Source organism: Gymnoscopelus microlampas (assembly GCF_963454915.1).
Source record: "Gymnoscopelus microlampas genome assembly, chromosome: 10".
NCBI classification, from domain to species: Eukaryota; Metazoa; Chordata; class Actinopteri; order Myctophiformes; family Myctophidae; genus Gymnoscopelus; species Gymnoscopelus microlampas.
This window is the reverse complement of record NC_139947.1, coordinates 16183655-16199243: the sequence shown is the minus strand read 5'-3', so window position 1 is coordinate 16199243 and position 15589 is coordinate 16183655. Positions and strand designations below refer to the sequence as shown.

At 41.9% G+C, this 15589-nt stretch overlaps 1 protein-coding gene across 4 annotated transcripts in view; it reads left to right on the top strand.

The window, feature by feature from the left end:
- Positions 1–12616: 12616 nt before the first annotated feature.
- rap1gapa (RAP1 GTPase activating protein a) overlaps positions 12617–15589 on the top strand; it is a 73033-nt gene continuing 70060 nt past the window's right edge. For all 4 annotated transcript variants that reach the window (XM_084070308.1, XM_084070307.1, XM_084070306.1 and 1 more), the window contains exon 1: positions 12617–12737. In XM_084070308.1, the coding sequence (XP_083926434.1) occupies positions 12694–12737 (44 nt within the window). In that variant the 5' untranslated portion in view covers positions 12617–12693. The remainder of the gene's footprint in view (positions 12738–15589) is intronic.

The window sequence follows — 15589 nt, the reverse complement described above, 5'->3', positions numbered from 1 at the left end:
CCAGGTTGAAAGTGTTTAAAAGAGTGTCGACAATGACGTGGAAATAATGACATAAATATTCTGACATTTCTGTTAATGTCATCTAGCTGTTTTTATACAGATGAAAGGAAACTATTCTAACGATTAAACAATAAGAATTGCGATTTGCTCAAATAATTGCGATCAAGCGATTATGTCGTAATTGTGAATCAGACAGTGCAGTGTTCTGTCTCTTTGACGGGGCTGGCTGTTTATGTTTATTTTCTGTTTTCACGCTTTTTATATATCGGATGCAGCATCTACACTGTACAATTCCTGAGCGTTAATTTAACTCAGAGTGTACAATTGGACCATTTTGGGTTCATTTGCACACTCTTAAACAAACACTCAGAAGTTTACAGTGTACCGATGTGCACCGGTCTGATCCTCGAATCATATCACATCATAGCTTATAGCTTGTCTTTGAACTAGTCATCCTTATTAACATTTAGATAACTCATCTTGTCTCAGCCATAGCGCCTTGCACCCTTGATGCAATCATATATAAGCTTTTTGATATTTTTCTATTAGCCACCCCCGCCCCTTCTCCGATCTATGAAATAGCTTTTAATGTTTCATGTGGTAACGCCTATTGCATCGCTCATATTTCTTCTTTTCTCATCCATCCTGCCAGGCGACGGACGTCACCGGAGGCTTCCTGGATACTGTGGAGTTGGATCGATATCCCAGGTCCCACTGAAGGTACAATCTTACAGTTTAGGAATAGCAGACACTCTTCTTTATCCAGAGCCACTTAACTAAGTGCAAGATCAGAGTAAATGACATGAACTCGAGTCAACAAACGACAGAGTCATCGAAACAAGATGGAGTCCAATAACAGTGTGTGTCCTCATGTGGATGTTGGACTTTATGTGGCCAGTCTATGATGCCAGTCGACTCAATGTTCTGGCAGAGCTTGGCTCTGAAAGAGTCTAGCCGATGACGTCATGCATGCCCAAATTTGGGCATGGACACCCCACTGACTTCCATTAAAAAACAAGTTGAAGTTAAATATTGTTATAGAACACGAGTAAACAAAAATATATCACACCCAGTGTGAAGTAAGCGGTAATATTTATGAGTTATTAATTTCATCATGCGTCTCGCTAGCCAATCACAGCGCGTCTGCGAAGTTTGAAGTTAATTTCATCATGTGTCTCGCTAGCCAATCACAGCACGTCCTGCAAAGCTTAGCCTATGGCCGTGTTTTCCACAGCATGGCGTCACAGCGAAAGACAAATTTTCAAGACGGAAAGAAAAACTTTCACCACGGATGGGTCCTAAACCCTCTTATAGGAGCGGTTGCACCGCTCAAAAATGATTGGGATTCTACTTGCTGATTGGTCCAGCAGTTTGTAAGATTAGCTCTGGACAGACACACAGCTAGACGGACAGACAGAAAGACCATCTTATAGAGTATAGACGGCTTAGCCTCTTTTAGAGCCACGCCATAAAAACAATCTAGAGCTACAAAGTAACCAGGAGAGTAGGTAAACATCAAGGTAATAATAACTGTATTTGTGTAGCACCTTTTCATACATAAAATGCAGCCCAAAGTCTTCACATTCAAATAACAAAGAATGCCAGAATAAAAAACAAAATTGACAAACAGAGACATAACTAAACAGTACAGTTTAAGCTAGAAGAGCAAGACAAAGTAGGGCGAAGTAATATAAATTAATCAAATGAATAGAAAATAAGAATAAAGAATAAAAGCATAGGATTAATTAAATGAAATGCCATATTAAAGACTACAACTTACTCTTAAAAATACCAAGAGAGCTCGCCGTTCTGAGTTCAAGTGGTAGGGTATTCCGCAACTTGGGGCCATAGAACCAGAAGGCGGCCTCACCAGTGTTTTTATGAAGTACTTTGGGAACATTTTAAAGGAGAGCTGAGGAAGACCTGAGCGAGTGTTTTGGTTGGAACAGCAAAGGTAATAGAATCTGTAATATAAGAAGGTCTTAGGTTGTTAAGTGCTTTTGTAAACAAAATAAAGGATTTCAAATCAATTCTAAAAGATATAGGTAGCCAGTGCAGTGTCGCCAGGACTGGACTAATGTGATCTCTTCTTCTGGTATTTGTTACATATTAGATCATAACAGATCAGCCCGTAGTCAAAAGGCGATTTTAGCCTCTGCCTGCAGGGGGGCGAGATCTTGCCATGAGAGAGAAAAATGCCCACCATCTATTTACAGTAATGCCAAAAGCAAATCCATACGAGAACACAATAAATAGGTAGATTAATCAATAGGAAGAAAAAAATCATCTGTTTACCAAATAGATCCGAGCTAGACTGGCCAATAGGGTGGGAAAATGCCCCCAAATGGAACAAAATGATCCCTTACAGGTCCATTTGGTTTCATTTGTATACTCTAAGCGTTTGGTTCCCAACTATCAATCATTTAGCTGGGGGAGTGGGAACCCCCGTGGAACCACCTCAATGACCTCTGGGGGTCTTCGGACCCCACTTTGAGAACCGCTGGTCTACAGTTAACACGCGTGCCTCTCTCACAGTGCAGTACAGCCTTGTTATGTTTCCACATGCATGGCGTGCAAGTGGCATTCATGATAAAGTACGCAGTACGCTCATGCTGTATGTATTATGACTAATGGTTATCTACAGCTGTGGATTCAGCAGAAATAAATAGGTCAGGAGAGGGCGGGGGGGGGGTTATCTATTTATGTTATGTAGTGTTTGGTATGGTCTATATGCTGTACATGTCTTGTACTGTGGTCTTGATGATAAGAAAACTATTTACACAGAAAAGAGTAAAAAGGCTTTGCTGTTTAGGGGAGCAGTGATGCATGACAATATTCAACGTCCAGATCTGAAAAGCGCTGCAGGTGAATGGAAAAAAAGTACTGCGCTGCTACTGCAGTAGAATATGTTATTACCCACTTAAACTCTCTACTTGGTCTGCTCCTGTTTCTCCCCTCTACACCATATCTCCTCGCCCCAAAAAGACGATCTATAAGCTCACAACGCGCCTTGTTGCGTCGCCTAAAGTTTGTCCCAGAATAGGAACACTAGGATTCCCGTGGTTAACAGGTGTTGGAGGATGTTAAATATAGTGTTTAAGCAAAAGAAAAACACACAATTAAACCTAGAAGACCTTTTGTTGTATTTGTACAAACTGGGCTATTCATAGATGTTGAAATAGGATTACCGGCAGCGATATGTTTTGCCGGTTTCCTGTTTTCGGGAATAAAAAGAGTTGGATTTCACCGGTGGCCAGACATCAAACGGCATGATGATGCCATCATCAATTTGTTTTGGGAATTAGGTTACCTACTTGAGGAACTTTGGAGAATTCTATAATCTAATGTGGCACTCTCAGATGAAGGGATGCTCAAATTGGAAATGCCGCATCTGACCACAATCGCTGCTCATCATCTGAATCAACTAGTCTACTTCACTGATTGAATGTGAACAGAACAAACCATTTTGCTTGATCAGAATGGATCAGAATTGAAGGGGCCATACTGTAGCTGTATGAGGGGGCGGCTATAGCTGAGTGGGTAGAGAGACCATCAGGGAATCATAAGGTCCCCGGTCCGCCCCTTGGTCCACCCAGTCTACAGTATGTGTCAAAGTGTACCTGAGTAAGACGCTTAAACCCCAAACTGCTTCACGGGTACTGTGTTAATAGCGGCTACTAACTACTAATAGTTAGGATAGGTTAAATACAGAGGATGAATTTCATGTATGTGAAATGCACAGTGACAAACACCCCAATAACAAGAATCTGATTTATTTCATTCGCCAGTTTGCATATTTCAGAAATTTGTTTCGGTAAGATCGATGCATTATACTGGGGGCGAACATTTGGCAAAGATGTAGAGATAGATACTGTAGATTATTGATTCCGCAGGGGAAATTCAGGCGCCAGATGCAGCACAGCACTCAAGGTACAGATACAGAGTGAGAGAACTACTGTGAGATACAATCAGAGGAAAAACAAACATCACACATTATAGAATCCAGGGAAATACGTAAGCAAACGTACATGCGCACAAAAAAAATCATGCAATCAAAAGCCACAGAAATACACCGATAACGCTTGCAGAGTAAACAGTATAAACAGTACAGCAAAGACACCCTACAGTTTTACTGCTGAATAGAATCATCTGTATATAAACAGCTCGAAATGTCATAGTTATAACATTATTTCCATGTCGTTGGCCATGCTCTTGTCGAAGCTCACGATGCATTGAAATGTAATGCATTGGGGTCAACCCCCAACCCCTGATCTATGGCATCTCTACCTGTGGGCACAGAGGGTCATTCATGACTCACTGCCTCAGTACTGTTCATGACATACTGATGATAAATCACGGCTCAGAATAGTCATATGTTATCTCCATTCGGTGACCTTACTGTGTTCACCTTGGAGAGCTGAGATATGCTGTAGCATACGTTGATGTGCGATTCATAGATTGTAATGGTAATGCAATCTGGTCACCGTATTTGAGTTCTCCTCTCATCTCTCCTCTCCTCTCCTCTTCCCACCCCACCTCAATTCCCACCCCACCTCAATACTCTTCTCTTCTCGCAAATCTATTTGCTGAAAATAGCCAATCTACAAGACATCGTTGCGTTGTAGATCTGCTATTTTTGCCAGAATAGGGAACCTGTGGTTACTGTACAGCCACTCACACAGTCACACACCTACAATGAGATGAGAAATGGTTTATTTTAATGGAAGGCATTATTTATGTATAGTATACATGTATGTATGGACTGTGTGTGTGTGTGTGTGTGTGTGTGTGTGTGTGTGTCATCTGCAGTGACTCAACACACTATCATCATCAAATCACAAAACCAGGTCATGAAATGTAATTATGTTCGACCTCTAGCTCTGTATCTGACATATCCTGAATTAATTTGGTGGTCAAAGGTCAAGGTCGGTGATGAGTCATGTGACTATACACAGTACCTATTGGTTCACACCTTTTTTGGGGGGGGGGGGCTTGAACGAGGTACATCACACATGAAGTGGTCCAGTAGAGGTCACTGTTACTCTGCCTCGTCCCTCATCATCACTCACACCATGGACACATACTGTACTGTCATGGACACACTCATATGGACTAACTGTAGATAGCACAGGACATGTACAGTACTTCATATAGTCAATAGTCTGATTGACGGATGCTTTTGAATAGTTATGGCTGAAATTGCTGAGTTGAAAAAAAAAATCTACACTTTATTTTCCAGCTAGGCCTGGGCGATGTGAACTAAATCAGATAGCAGGATATTTGTGTCCAAATACCTGTATATATCAATATAATATCCTACTGTAATGATAATAAAATTCTTATTTTAATTCAAATAAATTGTGAAAAATAGAAGCCGATCTGTGGCTTCAATTTCCGAGCCCGACGACCTTTGCTGCCTGTCACTCCCTTGTCCCTCTCCCCATCTCTCTCTACTGTGTACTATCAACAAAGGCAGAAAAGCCCCCGAAAATATCTTTAAAAAAATAATAGAAGCTTGAAGATTGGTTATCTTAGCTTTTATTGACCATTTCTGAAAGTATAAAAGTTATTAAAACCAGGGAACACTCAAAGCCATATCACGATATTGCGATATTCAGAAATCCCAGACGATATCTAGTCTCATGTCACGATATCGATACAGTATCGATGTATTGCTCCGGCCCTCCTTTCCAGCCTTTCTCTGTCACTCTATGGGATTTAAAGGTTGTGTGATGGGTCCTGTTGGTCTCTGTCAGCACAGCACTAGGTGTCTATCGATCGTGTGGCGTATACACAGTCCCTCTCAGCCTCCATCCATCAGGGAGCTGCCCAGAACACAGAGAGAGAGAGGAGAAAGCATGGCGTTGACGTTCCATTAAAGCTGAAATAGATTCTTTCTGTGGAACAGCGATCAATGCAGGAGAGGCAGTGTGTCCCTAAAGCTTACACACACACACACACACACACACACACACACACACACACACACACACACACACACACACACACACACACACACACACACACACACACACACACACACACAAAACACGGCCCTGCGAGTCATTGTCTGAAGAAATGAAGAAGACAGTGCAACATGATTCATTGATTAGCGGGGCGATACTTTGAAGAAATCCCCTTTAATAATTGTGGAATAAGTAAGCCCCCAGATTACAAGATGAGTCATTCCCCCCAATTCGGGCGTTCTGAAGACGGCTGAAAGCAAATCGCCGTTTGATGCCTAATCGCTTTCCTGTCGAGCCTTGAGCTAGGAGCCATCTCATCTCGCTAATTAAAGCATTTCATTTGTTCTCATGTCCTCCTGCTCTCAAATATCTGTTTCACATTCAAGTCCCACAGAGACAATACGGGGCGAGAAAGCACAAAAGCAGCTGAGTGCAAGATAATTCATATTGGCATAATAACCTATACACCATACGACAGAGTGGAGGGAAGTGGACATAAATCATTAATCAGAGTGGCTTCTAAAGGGTCGACTGAACAGCAACCTTATTTTACTGCTATTTCAGCCATTATATCCTGGCTTTCTAATGAGGTCCTATGAAAGGCTCCAGTGTGTGTGTGTGTGTGTGTATGTGTGTGTGTGTGTGTGTGTGTGTGTGTGTGTGCGCGTGCGTGCGTGTGTTGACTCTCGACTGTATTTAAAAAAAAGTCGAGTCTCTCCCCCCAGTCAACAGCCCCTGAAATATGAAAGTGTAATGAAAATTAAATGCTCACGGTGATAAGGCTCGCCTTATTGCTTCGCGCTTCAAAGCACAATGCCCCTTTGAATATTCACATATCCTCTCCCTGCAAATAGTTCTGTACAGTCACGCCCCCCCTCCGCCAAGATTCTGCAAATAAACCCAGCCATGTGTACGCCTTGTTCTATGAAGTTGCTGGAAAATATTTTGAATGCACACGCCAGCCATAGGCAACAGTGTGTTCGCCGTGATACTAGAGTCAATATTTTGGGAATAATTAACCTCCTTCCTCTAAAGGGCAAGTGCAAAATCCCCCCGAGGTTTCACCATTTCACACTGTGGAAGGAATCTGGAGCGCTCTGTTGAAAGGAACCTTCAGCTTCAAACCCGGTGTGATTCAACAACATCTCTGTCACGCGGGGGAGAACGTAGGCTTCACGAGGGTGTTGAATAATGTATGAGTCTGTCTGAATTATTTTACCGCGTTGTCTGTTGAATTAAAAGTGTACATGATCTATTAATGCAGTGGAACTTAGCCCGGTTTGCTCTTCAACTGTGTTTGTTGAGAACTGAGTTGATTTATGGCAGTGTGCAAATATTTTCATATGAAGGACCCCCAAATTCATATGCATTTGGCTGCGGACCCGCATCTGAAAATATTTTGTGCCAGGGACCCCTTACAAGATTTAAAAGATAAAAAAGGCAGATCTACAAGCTCAGCTGATTTTGATTATTTTGCTGGGGACAAATTTGTGGCATTTGTTTCTCAACCAGTAGTCCACAGACCACTTGTGGCCCACGGAATAATTGCAAGTGGTCCATGGGAAAACGTGTTAAAATGATATCAAAACATATATCAATAATATTATGTTATTAGTACATAAAATTTAAGACACATTTTCAACTAAGTAGAGTGGGGAAAAAAAGCTTACAATGAAATAATGCTTGATATACTTTTGTTTGTACTACAAGCTCACAACACGTCATGCAGCTACACGTTAAGAACATCTTTTTCAGTGCACGACACCAGTGTACAACTAAGTATAAATCCGGTTTTAAGATCATTTACTGTACGTTAAAAAAATATTTAAATTACTTTTTATCGAAATGACTCCCTAATGCCTTCTTATATACTAAATATATATTGTTGTGGGGATCCTTGGGGATAGTTCTAAATATGCCAGAGGAATCCTAGTGGTCCAGAGCTCAAGAAAGGTCGAGAACCACTGATTTATGGCATTTGGTCATCCTTAAATAGATTAAACCCCAGCTCAGGGGAAATTATGATAATAATTGAAACGATTAATGCCGTTAATAACAAATCCCTGTACGCAAAACGAGCCGTTTCATCGGTCTCCTGTGCTGACGGGCAGCTGATTTATACAACAGGAGCAAATTTCCTGCTCTTGGAAGTGGAGGTCGCTGACCTCCCCCATCACCCCCTCCCTTATGTTTCACCCCAGTCTGTGGGCCATTGCACTCGAGGTCTCCTGCGGGAAAAAGGGCCTGCAGAAAAAATACAGATGTGTGTGTGTGTGTGTGTGTTAGATTTAGATGTGTTAATGTGCATTGGGCAATACTGTTGACAACTGTGTTTATGCTTGCGCATTAGCACACCCAAGGCTATGGGCACACCTGAATCTAACACACCCATTATTAATTTGATAAGCTGCGGCTGCCTTGCTTACTAGCCCGCTATGTTCTTATTCTGCTGTAGATTTTAACCTGAACTGGGGAAAACAACCCTATAAAATCAGCCTAGGGTTGCATTCCCCTTTTTAAGTGTGGCCTCCACAGTCATTGTAGGGAACTTGTCAATGGTCAGCTATGAGCCGTGTGGTCAGACTGTCTCGTGTTGTGTCGAGTTTGTTTGTCTCCGTCATACTGAAGAAGGAGCTGCTATCACAGAGGGATCTCTGCTCCCTTTGTCCTTGTGAGAGCCTTCCTGTCCGTCTGTCCGTCCTCCTCTGTTTTAATAACACAGCCGGAGCTGGCGATCCCCTGGGACTGAGTCCTGTTCCTGAAGTGATGCGATTAAGCGCCTCTGTCGGCGCCGTGGCATGTTCAAACGCCTCGCACGTGCTGCCACTGCTCACCTTAATTGAATCATTAGGCGAGAGGTTAAGCTGGGATAGCCGCGTGGCTGAAAGAGTAATCTTGTGATCAATCAAGCAGTCGAAGGTTAGTGATAATTAGATCATTAGTTCACTAAGGGTCATCATCATAAACCTTTTGTGCATTTCATTGTAGGCAAAGATTTTCCACCATTTTCCACAATTTTCAGAATATAAAAAAATAGCAGTTCTACAAGCTCACAATGTATGGCGTTGCAGAATCAGAATCGGAATCTATCTTTATTGTCACATAACATTTACATTACAAATAAGGTGGGTGAAATTCTTAATTGGGCAGGCCCGTTATTGCAGTTAAAAGATGGTGTCGGATCATAAAAGAAAACAGTGGTGAGGGGGGGAATAAAGTGCATCATATGTCAAAATTAATTTACAGTATGTAACTTAAGTGCATCATATGTCAAAATTAATTTACAGTAAGTAACTTAAGTGCATAATAAATATACAGTATGTAACCTAAGTGCATAATAAATAGTCTTGAATGTATATAAAGGGACTCTGTTTAAAACACAGTTTAGTTCAGTCTGTGCAGTGGCACCAGGCATAGCTCTTATTCAGCAGTCTGATAGTTGCAAGATAAAAACTGTTCAGGAGTCTGGAGGTCTTGCTGCTGATGCTCCTGTATCGTTTGTCTGGCCGTGGATGCAACAGTGGTGCGAACAGACTACTGCTGGGGTGGTGAATGTCCCTGATGATGCTTTACGACATGTGAGCTTGTAGATGAGCTATTTTCGTGTGACACTGTGTCATACCTGTCGACAAAGTATAGAATAGGGCCTATGTGGTTAATTGACAAAATATGTAGCGGTTTAGTCACTTCTAGGGTTTAAATTTCTTATGGTTGATAAGACGCAGTATAACAAAAGTGGCCTGCATTTTTGAGGTATCACATACATGTTTGCAATTGCATTCGTGTGTTCATGTGACAAACACAAAAAAGGCATTAATGTGGTCAAATAATTCTATAGCTGTGTTGATCAGATGAACAATTGAAACAGCCTACAAAGGCCTACTGTATGACTATCCGTCAGCCAATGTATTATTTAGTCTTGGACTACTAAGGGAAAAGCCAGAGGATGTGCATTTTACTGTACTGTTACATACTGTACTGTCGGGACCATTACAGTTCATTACGGTAGTACTAACACAAGAGATGTCAAGGGCTCAGGCGTTGTGCTGAAGTGTTTCAATCAACTGCATGGTGTTCAGAAAAAACTCTATCAAAGTCATTGTGTTTGTTTGATGCATTGATTTAGTGTTTGCTCGCTCAATTACTATGAGTGCTTGGCTGTTAAAAGTGATTTTGACGTCATTGTCCCAGCGGGGACAGGATCGGGGTGGTTTCATTTATCCCTGACTCATGGTAGAACTGATTGTTGTGAAATACGAATTCAGCGTTTTCCCACTGAAAACAACATGCCTCTGTCCTCCTGCTGCATAGGGACCATGAAAATAGCTGCCTGCCGCCCTCAGCATATTTAGCCTTCAACATGTGCAAATGTTTTGGAAGTGAGTGTTCTTCTAGAATCTAGGTTGCAATCCTCCTGTTATTCAACCATCTGCCGACACCGACACAATGCTGCCAATTCACCGCCACTAGTACGACCTTCTCATTATCTCTGCCAGGCCGAGGGACAGAGATTATATTTTCACCCCTGACCATGTGTCATTGTGCACAGCTAATCTCACAAACATTTTGCGCAGCCCCAAAATGTCCCTGGATTCCTTGGACCATGACACAACTACAGGCCATGGCAATTTCCACCTAACTAACTAATTTCCGTCATTTAGCATTTTCTCAAATCTAATATTTTGCTACTACTCCTGCAGATTTTGTCCAAAACTCTCACAAATCAATACGCTTTATCTCTGGAGTCATGTGATCAACATGTATTCAGATTTGTCATATTCCATTTCAATTGGCTTCCAAAGCTTGCAGGAGGGCCTGTATGTCATAGAACAGCTATTACCCGCCGCAGCTTCCTTGGTCCTGATGGCTACAACCCACAATTTACACAGCCCTGGCTTGGCAACCCGGCCTGGTGGAGATATGCACACCCCTTTCTAGTGTATAGCAATAGAGTGAGCGCAACATGGGTTATAAATAATGACATTAAGTACATCTGGGGTATGCCAGATGTACTTAATGTCATTATTGTACATGTACATGTACTCTGCCATGACCAGGACCTGGGTAACAAATTTAGTTCTGTAATGGAATGACAATAAAGCTCCTTGACCTTGAAGACATGTAGCAGAAATTAATGAGACGGACAGGATGTCATGTTATTGGGTCATCATCATGATCATCTCATCAGCAGACATGGCTGCTCGTTAAAGCTTATATGTCATATACCGTGTATAAAAACAATTATGTAGACGAATAATGTAAAGAAAATAATTCATCCACAGAGCTATTAAAAATGTGTGGAATAAAAGTACCCCCCCCCCCCCCCCCCCCCCCCAAATTGTGAAATAATCAATTCAATAATTTTGGCCGGTCCAAAAAGATACTTTTTTCCCTAAAGAGAACTTGGAGATAAAAAAACAAACCTTATGAAACAGAGGTGTTGAGAGGGGGATATCTAGTGGCTGTGGCTAAATGTTGTCTATTCTATTACACCTTTTAATTTTGCATTGTACAATGGTGTCACTTGCTCACAAGAACTGATCTACAAGCTGATCCACAAGCTACAGTAACAACACGTCAAGATGCAATGCATTGTTAGCTTGTAGATCAGTTCTTATCGGCAAGCAACGCCAGCCGCAGCTTGGCTATGTGATTAGTTTGGGAAGAAGGATGAACTGTTTGTCTGATGTCAACTGCTTGTTTGAGCAGCTGTCTTTCAGTGATAAAGTCCAGACACACAGAGAACTGCTGTTTCAGTGAACTGGACAGCCAACACAAAGAGAATACAAAGAATAATACATCCTTGTTTTTGTTTCGTACAATTAGCAAATCGCTGCTGTCAGGTCGAAATCTTGTATCTCCATATTCCAACATTTTATGTTTAAAAAAAAATATATATATATAAATGAATGCCCTACTCAACAGTGTTGTGTAAAACTAGCGAAAATGGCAGATCTAGTCGATTTATAAGCTCACGAGCGTAGATCTGCTATTGCCGCTATTTTAGGAAAACGTTTAAAAGTGAAAGTGAAACCCACAAGTCTATCTTGTGGGTTTTATAAATGTTTAACCAATGAAAAGTATAAACAACTAATTTGTGACTAAATAGCTGCATTGGAGCCACTGGAACACAGATTATTTTTTGCATTTCCTGAAAAGCAACGGTTTTGGACATACAGTACAAGGTTTCCACCCGACAGTGATGAAATACAAGTTGAAATAAAGGTGATAGGACGATAAGGTTTGTGTTGGCGTGCACAGCCTTGGACATGCAGCACATGTCATTGATGTTTAGGTCAAGAGCTGAAAGACTGCCACTCTGTGCCTCTCTGAGGGAGGATGTGGCCCATACTGTACACACACACACACACACACACACACACACACACACACACACACACACACACACACACACACACACACACACACACACACACACACACACACACAATCCCCCCCCCCCTTTCCTCTCATTCCTCCTCCTGTTTGTGGAGGAGGCGTGTTAGTGGTGAAGAGGGAGGAGATGGGAGTGGAACTCAGTGGACCGACAGGCGCACAAACACACACCCACCCACCCACACACACACACACACACACACACACACACACACACACACACACACACACACACACACGCGCGGCCACACACGGACAGACAGACAGCATAGGCCTACATGCATTCAAACACACACAAGCGTCAGTGGACTTGTGCTCTCCATGAACCAGGATGCCTCAGAGAAAGAGGAGTTTCACTTTTGGAGCTTATGGGGGGTAAGAGAATGACATGATTTATAGATGCTTTTAACGTGCACGTGAGTGTGTGTTTGTGTGCGTGTGTGTGTTTGTGTGTGTGTGTGTGTGTGTGTGTGGGTGGGGGGCGGGGGGGTCTCTGTATTTTGTCTGTGTTTATTTGTGTCTGTGTGTTTACATGTACCGTATTTGTTTTTGTGTCTATTTGTGTGTCTGTACAGTATGTATTTATGTGACTGTATTTCTGTCTGCATGTATTTTTGTGTCCATGTACTGTACAGTATACTGTTTCTGTATGTGTTTGTGTCTGTGGGTAATTATGCATGTATTTGTGTGCATGTGTGTCTAGAGTATGCTGCATGTGTTTGTGTGTCTGTTCTTATTTGTGTATGTTGTTTATGTTATGAGCTTGTACATCTGTTAGTTTTGTGTGCGCAACACCGGCGCACAACTAAATATAAATCAGACCCCTAAACCTAACCTCCAAATGCCTTATTCCTCAGCCTAAACCTAACCCAAACCTGAATCTTTCCCTAATTGTAAGCAATGTTAAGAGAGTAAGCAAGGCTCTCTCTCTCTCTCTCTCTCTCTCCCCCCCTCTCTCTCTCTCTCTCTCTGCTATCATACTCTCTCTATTTATTATATATATACTTTTTTATTATTATTATTTATTCATTTTGACCTTAAAACAAAAGAATGTCTTTCTCAAATTCTACTACACTTGTAGGGACATTTGGCCCTCACAGGTACAGTAATAAAGGTACACACAGACACAGAAACATGCACATGCACACATATAAGCACACATACATGCACAGACAGACAACCAGCAATCATGTCTGTTTACTCATCATTTGATTAAGGTGTCATGCCAGCTCAGTACAGTAAATATTACTGTACCGAGTGTGTACATACTTTGGATCGGTCATTTCCTGAGGGTTAGAGGGAGATATAAGCAGTATACATGCTGGCCATATGATATGTCATACAGATCAGTGGTTCTTAAACATTTTCCTGTGAAGGACCCCCATATTGATCTGTATTTGGCCGTGGACCCCCATATGAATAGAATTTATGCCAGGGACCAACCAACGTAATAAAAATGATTCTCGACTTCTTTCACAATTTGAAATGAGTTAATAAAGCGTCACAATCATTTTAACCCCTTTATCCATATTTGTATTTTATTACTTTGGCTATTTTTTTAAAGTTGTGAAAACTTCTGGGGGGTCCCTGAAGCTAAATATTTTTGAGATGGGGGTCCGCGGCCAAATACATATCATTTTGGGGTCCTTGACATGAAAGAATTTGAGAATCAGTGCTGTAGGTGACATGTCATATACAGGTATGTTCCCAGTGTTGTCATGTGGCCCAGGTCTGGGTTTAGTTCACACCCCCGCCGTAGAAACGCACTCGGCAAGAATTTCCACTTGTCAACAGGTGCTCCACTGGCGTGTTTACCATCACTCACTGTCTCTGTGTGTGTGTGTGTGTGTGTGTGTGTGTTTCCTGAGCGTGCAGGTGCACCTGTGGCATGTGTGTCTCTGTGTACATGTGTGTGTTTCCTGAGCGTGCATGTGTGTCTCTGTGTACATGTGTATGCGTTGTTTACATCTTCTTTGTAGACACGTGTATGTGCGTCTCTGTGTACAAGTGTATGTCTGGGTGCGTGTGTACTGTATGTTCAAATATGTGCATGTAAAGTATGTGCAGTATGCCTGAATATGTGGTTGGTCAACTACGTGTGTGTGTGTGTGTGTGTGTGTGTGTGTGTGCGGCCTTAAGAAATTCCCCAAATAACCGTCTGCCTTATCAAGCTGTGGGCCGGGGCCTTATTGAAACAGACAACTGCAAACTTTTTGGATTTTAGAGTTTGTTATTTAAATAAACCAAAGTGGCACCTCTTCATCTAGTCTTGGTATATTTACTCCTCTCGTGGCGTTTCCGTTTCCACAGGTCAGTCTCTGACCGTTCCACTCAGTGTTGTAATCAGTAAATCAGTAGCACACTGACGCCTCCCTGCATGCTGTTAGTTTCCATTCACTTCAGGGCGAGAAGCCACTCAAATCAAATCTCTCCAGACTTGTAGTTATTCCACCCATTCTCAATAACATGTGCTATAAGTCACTGGTTCCCAACCTTCTTTTCTTGCAGCCCCCCCTCTTCTTATATTGGACAAAACCTGACATACATACACGTACGCTCTATACTGTATACTTCTTGTACGAGAAATATTTCAAGAAGTTACAGTATACAACACGTCACATGGGGATGCATTGTGAGCATGTACATCAGCTTTAAAAAAAAAACATAATGGTATGCTCAAAATAGGGATGCCAGGTCGAAAATGGGTTTAAAAGCAAGTTATGATTTCGTGCAACATGTTTTGGCTACCTCCAAACAGACAAGGCCTGGGGCCCGGATGCCATGTTGGGAAACATCTAAATGTTAATGGAACGGACAGGACTTATTACAGTATGCATGAGGTTTTTGTTTTAATGTGGGTGAACAACGAACGAACAACACAGATACTGTACTTAGTTTAAAAAACGAACAACACAGATACTGTTTTTAGTTTGCTGTTTGTCACTGGAAAGGTTCCTAGGCAATGGCACCATTCTCTGTGATTGTAATAATACACGTACTGCATCCTGTTCTCTGTGCCGGGAGGATTGTGAGAGGTTGCATTCAGTATACCTCTGTGATGTTAACCACTTAAAAAATGTGTGCAAAAACAGCCGACTTGCAAGCTCACAGCGTGGTGCGCTTGTAGATCCATTATTTTGGAAAGATCTTGAACATTTTATAATACTTTAGCAAGTTTCCACCTATAATGACATGGTTGAAAGTGGTACAATGTGCTGTGATGCATG